This window comes from Neoarius graeffei, chromosome 24 (genome assembly GCF_027579695.1).
Source record: "Neoarius graeffei isolate fNeoGra1 chromosome 24, fNeoGra1.pri, whole genome shotgun sequence".
Taxonomy (NCBI): domain Eukaryota; kingdom Metazoa; phylum Chordata; class Actinopteri; order Siluriformes; family Ariidae; genus Neoarius; species Neoarius graeffei.
In genome coordinates this window covers 54247755-54261867 of record NC_083592.1, presented here as the reverse complement: position 1 = coordinate 54261867, position 14113 = coordinate 54247755, and the positions used below count along the sequence as shown (strand labels likewise).

At 42.7% G+C, this 14113-nt stretch overlaps 1 protein-coding gene across 2 annotated transcripts in view; it reads right to left on the bottom strand.

Moving 5' to 3' along the window:
- kremen1 (kringle containing transmembrane protein 1) overlaps positions 1 to 13696 on the bottom strand; it is a 143671-nt gene extending 129975 nt beyond the window's left edge. For both annotated transcript variants that reach the window (XM_060907472.1, XM_060907474.1), the window contains exon 1: positions 13379 to 13696. In XM_060907472.1, coding sequence (XP_060763455.1) covers positions 13379 to 13454 — 76 coding nt within the window. In that variant the 5' untranslated portion in view covers positions 13455 to 13696. The remainder of the gene's footprint in view (positions 1 to 13378) is intronic.
- Between the last annotated feature and the right edge of the window lie 417 nt (positions 13697 to 14113).

The window sequence follows — 14113 nt, the reverse complement described above, 5'->3', positions numbered from 1 at the left end:
TGAAATGAATTTTATTTATATATAACTGAATCAAGTCAGTCATGGACTGAATCGAGTCTATACAACTGACGTGACAATTTTGTTCTGAATCAGTTGTACAGAAGTGAATCAGAAATTGTTCTGAGCTGAATCAAGTTATCAGAACTGAAATGAATCACTTCTGATCTGACTCAAATATACAGCTCTGAATCTGAACAGGGCCAAATCTGAGCTGATTAAATTGAATCCTAAGTCCAGTCCATATCAGGGCCTGTCACAAAAAAAAAAAAACAAGAAGAAAGGCGACAATTTGCTTCCTCACCCACAAAGTGTTCCTGTCCAGAGAAGGCAGGGAGGGACGGTCGTCTGGCATGTTATATTTTCAGCCCTGGACTTTTATATTTCCTCTCCACTTCCCCCGTTCGTGTCAAGCGTACACTCCAGTGGCAGAGGACCAAAGTCAGCCTTCATCTTGTGGTGAAAAAGTTCACGATGCAGGTCGAGTTCATGAAACTGCACTGCTTCTGGTCATGGAGCCTGAAATCAGAGTTCTACGGCTGACCACATAAGTACACGTTAGCGTTTTAAAAATGCTAAAATGTGGCCGGCGTGGACATGGGAATGACGGAGACTCCCAGCAGATGACATACACTCACCGAGGACTTGTTTTGAAGGACATAAACCATCTGAGGTTACTCAACCAAACCCTTGAGGTCACAAGGTCAAAGGTCAGCAATGGCCGAGAAGCCAGAAGAGTACACAGCGAGTAGCGATATGAATAGATGATCAATCGCCAGTCTTAAGTTAATGCACACGTTCTTCTTTGTTTTTTATCCTTTTCTGGATACTTTGTGACATGAAACAACAACAACGTTTAGATTTGGAACGAGTCCTTTGATAGACAATAAATTATAAATGCATCTTATTTTTATGATACTGAATAGTGAACGTTCTACGACAAACAGGCCACACCTCCTTCTCTGGATCGAACAGCTGCAACGACAACACCTCCTCAGTGTGTGGCTATCCAGCTAGCTGGTATAAACTAGCTTTGTGTTTATGTTAAGCTAGCATGAACCCTAGCATACTTAATAGCAGGCTAGCTAGAGCTAATATTTACCAAAGTTTACAATGATAAACATTTCAAATAAAATTAATTTCAATTTTAATCTGGCTGTGTGAATTTGTGAATATTATGTGCATAGTCATGCAATTTATTTTATCTGATGGAATGGCGTCTAGCTCGGCAGTTCAGTTTCACAAAGCCTCGCCTCACAAAAAAAAACTCATTATCTCGTGCAGTTTTCATCCCTTTTTTTTGCATTTTCCTCGAGGGCCTGTCGTTCCTCGCAAATCGAGCAGTATGCAAAAGAAGCCTCGGTGTGATTTTGATTATAAAAACAATTATTTTTGCCATCAGATAGTGCTGCAGAGGGACTGAACGTTTGTGAGGCCATTATTCATTACTGTGTATTCAACCGAAGAGAGAGAGACAGACGTCGAAAGCTCTCTCATCAGGCATGCATAAACGTCAGGGGAAAACTGAAATCTCAGGTTTGTGGGTATTGGAGCAAATAAATAGAAAAGAAAAAAAGAGAAGACGCGAGGGATTAGAGAGTAGGGATTGAAACGTTTACGTGTGAAGGTGATCTTAAACGGTTTCTAAAAGAAATTTAGTGAGCTAACTAGCTGCTATTGAGTTTAGCTGATGGGCATTAACATTAGCGCAGTGCTGCGTTTAGCTAGCTGGCTCGCGTGGATAATATTGCGAAGCTGTGATATCTCATCTCATTATCTCTAGCCGCTTTATCCTGTTCTACAGGGTCGCAGGCAAGCTGGAGCCTATCCCAGCTGACTACGGGCGAAAGGCGGGGTACACCCTGGACAAGTCGCCAGGTCATCACAGGGCTGACACATAGACACAGACAACCATTCACACTCACACTCACACCTACGGTCAATTTAGAGTCACCAGTTAACCTAACCTGCATGTCTTTGGACTGTGGGGGAAACCGGAGCACCCGGAGGAAACCCACGCGGACACGGGGAGAACATGCAAACTCCGCACAGAAAGGCCCTCGCCGGCCACGGGGCTCGAACCCGGACCTTCTTGCTGTGAGGCAACAGTGCTAACCACTACACCACCGTGCCGCCCTGATTGAAAAAACCTGACTCTAATTTCACCTTCAAATTAACTGCTAATCCTCGAGGTTCACATACTTTTGCCACTCACAGATATGTAATACTGGATCATTTTCCTCAATAAATAAATGACCAAGTATAATATTTTTGTCTCATTTGTTTAACTGGGTTCTCTTTATCTACTTTTAGGACTTGTGTGAAAATCTGATGATGATTTTGGTCATATTTATGCAGAAATATAGAAAATTCTAAAGGGTTCACAAACTTTCAAGCACCACTGTATTCTCATCTCATCTCATTATCTGTAGCCGCTTTATCCTGTTCTACAGGGTCACAGGCAAGCTGGAGCCTATCCCAGCTGACTACGGGCGAAAGGCGGGGTACACCCTGGACAAGTCGCCAGGTCATCACAGGGCTGACACATAGACACAGACAACCATTCACACTCACATTCACACCTACGCTCAATTTAGAGTCACCAGTTAACCTAACCTGCATGTCTTTGGACTGTGGGGGAAACCGGAGCACCCGGAGGAAACCCACGCGGACACGGGGAGAACATGCAAACTCCGCACAGAAAGGCCCTCGCCGGCCACGGGGCTCGAACCCGGACCTTCTTGCTGTGAGGTGACAGCGCTAACCACTACACCACCGTGCCGCCCCAGCTGTGATATATTGTAATTAAAGTGTTTTATGTTCAGTGACACGTCGAGCCAAAACAATAACAAGAACAACTAGAACAAACAAAATGAATCAGGAAATCCAGTCAAAATCACTTATATAAATATTTTACATTTTAAATTAACAATCCTTCTTGCACACACACACAGACATACACACAAACACAAGCACACACACACAAAGACCCTCAAACACACACAAACACACCCTTAAACACACAAACACTCAAACACACACAAACACACAAATGCTTGACAGTTTAATTTTATGTTGTCTCTAAACTGCTTCTCTGAATTATACAGAAATGACACAGCAAATCTGATGCCAATGTGCCAATGTGCCCCCCCCACACACACACTCTCTCTCGCTCTCTTATATAACCATCATATGACAAGTTCTGTCAGTGGAAGCCTACGGTCTTTGTTTTGAAGTTACAGTGCCAAAGATACTCGTGTGTGTGTGTGTGTGTGTGTGTGTGTGTGTGTGTCTGTGTCCACTACAAATTCAACCGCACATCCACATCAGCATTCAACTGAACTTGTTAGCGGTCAGTTCAGAGAGCTAATTTAGCGCACACACAGCCCACATCAGGGAGCGCAGCATTTAGAAACGGTTACCCATCCTTCCTACAGTTCCCAGAAGTCTTTGCGCCCACTTCCTGCCAACCAATCCTCACGCAAACAGGCTGTAATTACGGATGGGGTGGATGACCTGGTCTTGAACTGACGCCCTTTTGAACTCTGTATCATACACAATACTTCTGAAACCATGATACTGTAATATACTGAGAAAAAATTATTGGGGCGGCACGGTGGTGTAGTGGTTAGCGCTGTCACCTCACAGCAAGAAGGTCCGGGTTTGAGCCCCGTGGCCGGCGAGGGCCTTTCTGTGTGGAGTTTGCATGTTCTCCCCGTGTCCGCGTGGGTTTCCTCCGGGTGCTCCGGTTTCCCCCACAGTCCAAAGACATGCAGGTTAGGTTAACTGGTGACTCTAAATTGAGCGTAGGTGTGAATGTGAGTGTGAATGGTTGTCTGTGTCTATGTGTCAGCCCTGTGATGACCTGGCGACTTGTCCAGGGTGTACCCCGCCTTTCGCCCGTAGTCAGCTGGGATAGGCTCCAGCTTGCCTGCGACCCTGTAGAACAGGATAAAGCGGCTACAGATAATGAGATGAGAAAAATTATCGATTAGAAATGCACATCTGTAGGCTATAACTGTTGCTATGGTAACACCCTATAGACCGATATCTTAATCTAGATGCTTTTATTTACAATTGTTTACCAGAACTGAAGTCTAAAAATCATTGTTTTTAAAGCTTACAGTATGTAATTTCAGTAGCAAAGCATAAATATCAGCTGTTGCTGTCATGGTAACAATCGAACATGATAACGATAACATCAAAAGACGTGTTTAAATGATGATTCAACATCAATGTCCAAATTTTATAGGATTCAGCGCTTCTAATGTCGGATTTTTTTCACAAGTTTTGACACCATTTTGTTGTTTCTGAACGTGGAACTTGAAAGCCCACAGAATTTTCGTTAGCACTTGATGCTAAGTGGAATTACAGTGTAATTTCAATCAAAATGAGCCTTTTTTGGGAATTTATCTCCATATCTGTGTGAAATGTTGATATTCTTGACTGTTCTGTCACGCTTCCACGGTTACTGGGACTTCACATTGTCTGCAAAAACACTTCATGGCTGTGTGAGAGCTAGCTAAACTGTTAGCCAGAGTTATTAGCTTAGCTTATGCCTGGGACATCTGAAGGGACATTTGAAGCTCATTTGAAGGCACTGATAGTACGGAGCAGAGCCAGATCTTTATTTAACTCAGTCAACATTAGTGTAGAACTGATATTTAAAAAATAAGAGTACAAATAACAGAAACCTGCCAGCCAATCAGGAAGAAGTATTTTCTAGAGCTGTGTACACTCTAATAATGTGAGGTAAATTATATTTTCTGTGTTTTCTGGACAACAAAGGAACTGAAAAATTAACTGTACTGTCCAGGTGCAAATGTGTGTGTGTGTGTGTGTGTGTGTGTGTGTGTGTGTGTGTGTGTGTGTGTGGTGTGTGTGTGTGTGTGTGTGTATTCCCACATGTATCAGAAACACACACTGAACACCCTGACCCCTTTAAAACATGAGAGGCGACGTCAAATGCTCCCAGATGACTGAGGACACACACACACACACGTCATTTGGAATGACTGTGAAACAGCACAGAAGACATGAGAGACACACAATGTCTCTGTACACATACCAGATGAAAAAAGTGTGTGTAAGTGTGTGTGTGGTGGTGGTGTGTGTGTGTGTGGTGGTGGTGTGTGTGTGTGTGTGGGGGGGGGGGGCAACATGGCAAAAACCCTTGATATTTGTGTGTGTGTGTGTGTGTGTGTGTGTGTGTGTGTGTCTCGCTCTCTCTCACACACACACGCACACACACACACTACACGCTCACACTAAAGGCCAAGAGTTTAAACATTTTTAGTGGCACATCTCACAAAACTGACATTGTTCCACCTCAACCGTGTGAAACACTCAAAACGCATCTATCGAAATACCACCTCACCCGTCCTGCTGCGTTTCTCACGTTCTCAGCTCATCCCCTTCTTTCCTCGCGTGCGTATGTGAAAGACAAACTTCACAGGTTTTATATCCATGTAAATCAAACACCTTGCCAGGTCATCCGAGTGACGTAGAGGAAGCAAAACGACACCAGGCTTCCTCTTGTGTCTTTTAGGGGCAGGTTTTGAGATCAGATTGATAAAATGATATATATAAATTAATTAATAAATAAATAAATAAACTTCACCGTATTAACTGTAAGGACGCAATGAAATCGAAGTTCTTGGCTGAAACTGAAAAATCCAAACAAAGGCATCAATCAAGGACTCTCAAAAATATCGCAGTCAGAGATTCAGAGATCCAGTTACTCACTGACCGTCCCACACACCAGACTTTACACGGGGGGTCCTTCAGTGCCACCACCCCCAAACTCTGGAATTCTCTTCCCCAATCTCTCCATGACGGCTCTTCTTTCTCTACTTTCAAATCTCAATCGAAGACTTTTCTCTTTCTCTCTTACTGCTGAGACTTTTTCCCCTCCCTTTTGCAAAGTGACCTTGGGATACTGAAAGGCACTATGGAAATTATTATTATTATAATAATACATGGGGCCAAATTACTCAATTCTGATTGGTCAATCAAGGAGGGCTTTTTTCCTTAACTTTCTGAAATGCTATTGGCTAGTTCGTTGCTTGGTTACGGTTACAAAAATGAGCACATTTTGTCAACAAAATGGCTGACTCTGCTGACTCAGCAATGCCGCGTTTCGCTATATTTGACGAAGAAATGATAAACCAATTGAAAGCTGCAAACGAAAATGAAAACACCAAAAAAAAAAAAGTACGAATTTTTGGCTTTGTGTTTAAGAAATGGGCTGCAGAAAGACAAATAAACGACTCTCTAGTGGCGTATGAATGCTGTGAGTTAGACAAGGTGCTATCGCAGTTTTATGCAGAAGTGAGGAAAGAAAATGGGGAAAACTACGAACCAGACTCTCTTAAAGTAATGCAGGCAGCATTGGATCGGCATCTGAGACAAGAGAAATATCCGGGATCAGTCCTGAAAGATGTAAATCCTCGTGTCGTGTCGCAGTGTCATGATGAAAGACGCTTTAGAAACTGATTCAAACGTGCAAGATAGTCTCGTGCCCTGATTGGTTCAGAAAACGTGAATGACAAATGTTGTGAACTTGAATGGCTTCCGAAGTATGAATTTGGCCCGATATATTATAAACAAGTAATCGTATGGTTAATCATAAAATTAAGGATCAATTTTGCGACTCGGGCAATTTTCAAACCTTCGAAATCACTCGTGAAATTAATCCTTAATTTTACTCGGCCCCATACGATTACCTATACTTATTATTATTATTATTACTACTAGTTAGTTAGTTAGTTAGTTAGTTAGTTAGTTAGTTAGTTAGTTAGTTAGTTAGTTAAAATTATGGACTCCTTCAGCACAGATTTATTTCACAAACTATTTTTTTTTTAGTTCAGCACATTATTTAAATGCGGTTATTAAACTGGAGTGTGTTTTTTTTTTCCTTTTTATTAAATTCTGAACTTTCCACCCCGATATTATTACTGTCATTAGATTTCAGTCGACATTAGCTTATTATTTATAGGCAGAAATTAACACAAACTACTGACTTACATTTTTATATTTTTTTTATTTATTTGAAAAACATGAACTAAAACCTTTTTTTAATTAATGTTTAATTGGAAAACTACAAAGCAATAATAAACACTTTATTATCCATAAGGATGTTACTTTACGATACTGACAATACATTCAACAAATCAATCAATCAATAAAACACAGCAGTATTACACCTAGTCTGCATACTGACTGAGATATCAACGGAAAAGTCATTCGGCGTAAAAGGGACTTTTTTTCAATTAAAATTTTCGTCTACACACACCGGCCACTTTAATAGGAACCTCTTGGCTTCTTGTTCTTGGCTGCAGGACTGCAACTCAATGTGTTCTTCTGTTTTCTGTTGCATGCTGAGATGCTTTTCTGCTCACCGCAGTTGTACAGAGTGATTCTATGAGTTACTATATCCTTCCTGGCAGCTCTGGCTATTTTCCTGTGTCCTTTCCAATCAACAAGGCTATTGTTTCCACCCACAGAACTGTCACTCACTCAATGGTTGTTTTCTGTTTTTCGCACCATTCTGTGTAAACTCTAGAGACTGTTGTGTGTGAAAACCCCAGGAAGGAGATCAGCAGTTTCTGAAATACTCGAACCAGTCCATCTGGCTCAATTTCACACTGAATTATTTCAATAAAATAATCTAAAAAAAAATCTATAAAATAAAATAATCTGTCATGAAAGAACATGGTTAAATGCACTTTATATAGAAAGGGATATGTAACATTTTGGGGGAAAATGCCGTGGCGCGGATATGTAGCGACTTGACAAAAAAATTATTATTTGGTTCAGTTAAAAGCTGTTAATTAGTTCTGGATTTCATTTTTGAAGTTTATCATCATTAAGGAGTTAGGCAATAAATTTTAAAACAGAATTTTCCTTTTATCACTTCCTGTAATCAGAAAAAGTGATTTTTCTCGAAACAATGGAATTGGATATATAGCGTTTTGGAACCAAACTCTTCAAATTTTGACTCTTAGACCAGCAAACTTCATGAACACGCCCACTGAATGGACCGATATTCCTCGAACAAACTGTGTGTGACCTAAACTCCGATCGCTTGTTCAAAGTTCAAACCTGACATTAATCCATAGGTACAGATGGCAACGTTTATGTCCTGCCCCAGATGGCGTAACTTCTAATTTGAGTAGAAGCCTGTAATTAAGAGACCGAAAAAATGAAAAAGGAAGCTTGGGGATTTACTTGAAACGTGACTCCGATTACAGCAGCGAGACGTCTGACTTATGTGGTCTCTAAGTGAGCATCGCGCTCGTCTCAGAACACAGAAACACTCGGCTCAGAGGAATGAACTCGTGCGTGTGTGTGTGTGTGAGAGAGAGAGAGAGAGAGAGAGAGAGAGAGAGATCTGAGCACATTGAACCGAACACTCGCTCGTCCGCTGCACACGTCTGAATGATGGTGTATCGTGCTTGAATGTTGCCAGATCTGTGGGTTTGGAGAGGAAAACAATCCATTGTCGACTTTTGACTGCTCGTGACCACTGAAACAAGACTCGATTCCCCCAACTGCGGTTCACAGAACGAGCTGTTTACGGTCTGTATTGTACATGGAAACTACAGATCTGTCAATCAGATTGTTGTGTTTGGAATGAATGAGTTGCAGGGATGAATGAGCCAATCAACACAACCTGCTCACACTCTTTCAACAATCTCAAAAGATTTATTTTATCACCAAAGTATGAACTGATTTTATTCATTCGTCTTTTTTTTTCAACATTTTTGGTCTGTTTTAAAGCTGCAACAGTTTCCGACATTACCCACAATGCCGTTCTACCTGCTCATAGTCCTGGAGCTGGAGGATATTACCCCTCACATCATCTCTCTCCCCAAACTGTAAAAAGTGATGCAGCGGCGCTTTAGTACTTTAGCCTGTCCAGCTCTCTGACCTCTCTCAAACAGATCCGCTTACTCAAAAGCTTCAACTTTGACACGAATACAAGCATCAACATCATCGCGCTCGTCATCTCGTAGATTGCTGGCTAGCGGAGACGAGTTTCAGTCGTAACTCAGCATCATATCGCTGCACTGCATTCTGGGACTCGGAGTTCAATCGCTTTCACGACTAATTCTACCCTGGATTTCTCATTAATATGAACAAAACAACGTCTCCCTGTGACATCATTGTGGCACACAAAATCTAACTTCTCACAGGAATAATAATAAAAAATACAGCACCGATCAAAACTTTAGCACCACAATCGCTAAATCACCACATCGCATATATTTCAATATAAACACACTTTAGGGTGGAGTCTTCCTTTAAAAAATAAGGGATATTACCTTTAAAAACATGCACCAAGCTTTAAAACTCGTTCACGGAGATTTAAACTTGGCCTCTGAGAGGAAATGGACATTTACTGAGGTATGATGAGGATCATCAGTGTTACTCACAGCAACAGGTGGCTGACTGGAAAGATAATTTTCTATTACTTCTATCTGGTTATTTGTGTCGCCCTTAAATAAATCTCTGATGCCACAGTGAAAGAAAGTCACGCTTTGAGATCACAATTTTTCCTGTTCTGATGTTTGAACATCTCATCTCATTATCTGTAGCCGCTTTATCCTGTTCTACAGGGTCGCAGGCAAGCTGGAGCCTATCCCAGCTGACTACGGGCGAAAGGCGGGGTACACCCTGGACAAGTCGCCAGGTCATCACAGGGCTGACACTTAGCCCATGTTTACATTAGACCGTATCAGCGGATCATCAGATTAACGTTTTTAAAACGATTAGTGCACACAGCAACACCAATACACGATTTGCGTGCACACAGCAACGCCAATACACGGATACGCTCAGCTCCGCAGGCATCCTGCGCTCCAAATCACTCCGCCCTGAACAGCGAGTGCCCTCTGGAGGGTGCGCACTCACTCCGGCCCTGCGCAGCTCACAGAGCGCGCGAGTGAAGCGCACGAGCAGTGATTCGGGACTGAGCCGCTGTGTGTGTGATCCCAGCGCATATCACTTACCACTTGCAAGTGGAAGGATGGCAAGCCTAAAGACAATCATAACTACACAATGGGCAGTATTTGCATCAGTATTTGCAGTATTTTCATACTTTTATGCTCTTTAATGAAAGGTGATACAAGGCGGAAGTCCGCGCCGTTTTTCAGCAGTCGCGTCACATGACCAACGCCAGCGAATCAGGAAGGTGGATGTCACAGTGACGTTGTCCAATGACGACGCCAGCTAGAGCTCAGCACAGCGTATCAGCGTATTCTCAATGTTTACACAGCACCGGAGCTGACACGATCTGGATTGAATACGTGGACCCTGGCGGATTCCCGTTTCCCGGCGGTTTAATGTAAACGGACAGTGCATCCGCGAAGAAAACGAGACAGATACGGTCTAATGTAAACTTGGCCATAGACACAGACAACCATTCACACTCACATTCACACCTACGGTCAATTTAGAGTCACCAGTTAACCTAACCTGCATGTCTTTGGACTGTGGGGGAAACCGGAGCACCCGGAGGAAACCCACGCGGACACGGGGAGAACATGCAAACTCCACACAGAAAGGCCCTCGCCAGCCCCGGGGCTTGAACCCGGACCTTCTTGCTGTGAGGTGACAGCGCTAACCACTACACCACCGTGTGTGAGACGACCCATTGCTTTAAAAAACAAAGCAGTAGTCTCAGGTCCAGTGAGTGCAGTTTCATAATGAAATGAGCTGTAGGTTTTACTGAGCATCTTACAAAGCCAGCCACAGTTCTTCTGGACACTTTGACTGTCACACTCGCTTCTTAATTTAATTTTGCACCACTACAATCACATCGCACTACAATCATTTGCATTACTGTTGTATCTGCTGCTATTGCTCATTTGCACTACTGCTCATATACACCTCATAAGCTACTCTTCTAAGCACCTTCTCCGCTGCAGATATTACTGTATTTGCATGACTGCTATTTTGTACATTGTTTGATTTTAGAGTGTATTTTTACCTATATTTTATAAATATTTATATACAGGGGGCTGCAAAAGTTGGTATACAGTAGTGAAAAACAAAATGTTTGCACAAAACGCTAGTATTAAATGAAGCCTAGCACCACTGATACTGGAATAATCCTTACCGTATACCTACTTTTGCAGCCCCCTGTGTATATTGTTTTTCTTGATATAATTTTTTTTTTTTTACAAGTAAGGTGAGACAGAAATGGCATTTCAATTCTCCGATATGTCCTGGATATATAGTGAATTGACAATAAAAAAAAAAAATCTTTGAATCTTTGAAAACCCAGCAGCCTTCATTGGGTTTTCCTTTTTAATCTGAAACGTGCTCTGCTCAGACAGAAACGTTCTGACTCGATCATGTAGAAGTCATAAAACAGAAATCGATAAAGTTTATGGAGAGGATTCTATGATGATCCATGAGAGGATAAATACTTGATGCTCCCTATTAGACAGACAGAACTGAAGAAGCCTTTCGGATGAGAGGCGAAACGTTTTCAAGAATCTTCAAGCAAGTCCAGTTGCTCTCTTCAACCAACCACAGATTACTATGTACCTGGATGACTGAGATTCGTCACAGATATGTTTCTACGCACTTTGGGATGAGATCCCTTCGACTGGTGCGGGAGTATGAGAGGACTTCCAGAAAACTGGCAGACATCTTAGCCAGAGAGGATCGTTCATTTTTGTCAACCTGGAATGACCATCATTGAACAGAGGTGGGTGTCTAAGACATCTTTTATCAGCCACCTACAATGCAGCCATCAGCATTCTGATTTGGATTCTATGATGATCCATGAGAGGATAAACACTTGATGCTCCCTATTAGTCAGACAGAACTGAGGAAGCCTTTAGGATGAGAGGCGAAACGTTTTCAAGAATCTTCAAGCAAGTCCAGTTGCTCTCTTCTACCAATCACAGATTACTATGTACCTGGATGACTGAGATTCGTCACAGACATGTTTATGGAGAGGAAAAAAAAAGGAAAGGGGGCCTAGTACTGTATGTGATATATATATATATATATATATATATATATATATATATATATATACACACTACCGTTCAAAAGTTTGGGGTCACTTTGAAATGTCCTTATTTTTGAAAGAAAAGCACTGTTCTTTTCAATGAAGATCACTTTAAACTCATCAGAAATCCACTCTATACATTGCTAATGTGGTAAATGACTATTCTAGCTGCAAATGTCTGGTTTTTGGTGCAATATCTCCATAGGTGTATAGAGGCCCATTTCCAGCAACTCTCACTCCAGTGTTCTAATGGTACAATGTGTTTGCTCATTGCCTCAGAAGGCTAATGGATGATTAGAAAACCCTTGTACAATCATGTTAGCACAGCTGAAAACAGTTGAGCTCTTTAGAGAAGCTATAAAACTGACCTTCCTTTGAGCAGATTGAGTTTCTGGAGCATCACATTTGTGGGGTCGATTAAATGCTCAAAATGGCCAGAAAAATGTCTCGACTATATTTTCTATTCATTTTACAACTTAGGGTGGGAAATAAAAGTGCGACTTTTCATGGAAAACACAAAATTGTCTGGGTGACCCCAAACTTTTGAACGGTAGTGTATATATATCTCATCTCATCATCTGTAGCTGCTTTATCCTTCTACAGGGTCGCAGGCAAGCTGGAGCCTATCCCAGTTGACTACGGGCGAAAGGCGGGGTACACCCTGGACAAGTCGCCAGGTCATCACAGGGCTGACACATAGACACAGACAACCATTCACACTCACATTCACACCTACGGTCAATTTAGAGTCACCAGTTAACCTAACCTGCATGTCTTTGGACTGTGGGGGAAACCAGAGCACCCGGAGGAAACCCACGCTGACACGGGGAGAACATGCAAACTCCGCACAGAAAGGCCCTCGCCGGCCCCGGGGCTCGAACCCAGGACCTTCTTGCTGTGAGGCGACAGCGCTAACCACTACACCACCGTGCCGCCCATATATATATCTATATATGCATACTGTTCTTCCAAACTGATGCACGAAATGCAAAGAAAGGGCCAAAAGTTTGTGCACCCCTGCTGTTGGTTGTTCAAGTGCCACAACAAGTGGATGCTGCTCACCTGAGTCAGGGCTCCTTTACGCACGCGCGCGCGGTGCATTAATCAACTAAACAAACAGAAAGGAAAAGAAAAGAAAAAAGAAAAGAAAAGAAAAGAACGAGTGGAAACAAATAAACTGATAAGAGAAGGGCGCGTGGGCAGATGCTAAAGTTTCAAAGTAAACATGTTTGACATTATGTGACAACCGCACAATGCATGAAAGAGAGAGAGAGAGAGGGAGAGAGAGTGTGTGTGTGTGTGTGTGTGTGTGTGTGTGAGAGAGAGAGGGAGAGAGAGAGTCCCGGTCCTCACCCGTGGTGAAGTGTCCGATCGCGGACGCAGTGGAGGAGAAGAACGAGGAGAAGAAGAAGAGCAGCACCGAATCCATGAGGAGATGAAGAACGCACGCGCGCCTATGTCCTGCAGAAGCAAATCAAAACAAACAAACAAACAAACAAACAAAGTCTTCTGCTCGTGCTGCCGCGCGTGGAACCGCAAACCTTCCCGTGTGGCGAATCGGCGGCGCGCGCACAACCCGGTGCGCTCCCGAGCCACGGACAGAGCGGAGAGAGAGAGAGAGAGAGAGAGAGAGAGAGAGACGCGCGCTTGTGCCGCTGCTCGTGCTGCTGTTCTCACACACACAGCGGAGGGAGGAGAAGAAAAGAAAGAGGGGAAAAAAAAACGAGTGAGGATCAGATTACCAAATCATGTGACAGGAAACCTTGGGCAGGATGGGCAGGCGCGCGCAGGATTCATCCCGTATCACAGTACCTGCACCGAACCGAACCGAACCGAACCGAGCACACGCTCGTGCTTTTTTATTTTTATTAAGAAGAAAGTTCACATCTTACTGGACAACAACAACAAAGAAGAAGAGAGTCTGTAAACTGTTGCATCATTTTTCATATGATCCGGATTATTAATAACATAAACTCCTGTTCTGTTTCTAATCACACCTGTGTACAGGTATATGGGTCTGTCTCAGAAACTGGGCACTGTGGGGGCACTTTATTCATCACACACTTGTGAAATTTCCTCTCTGCATTT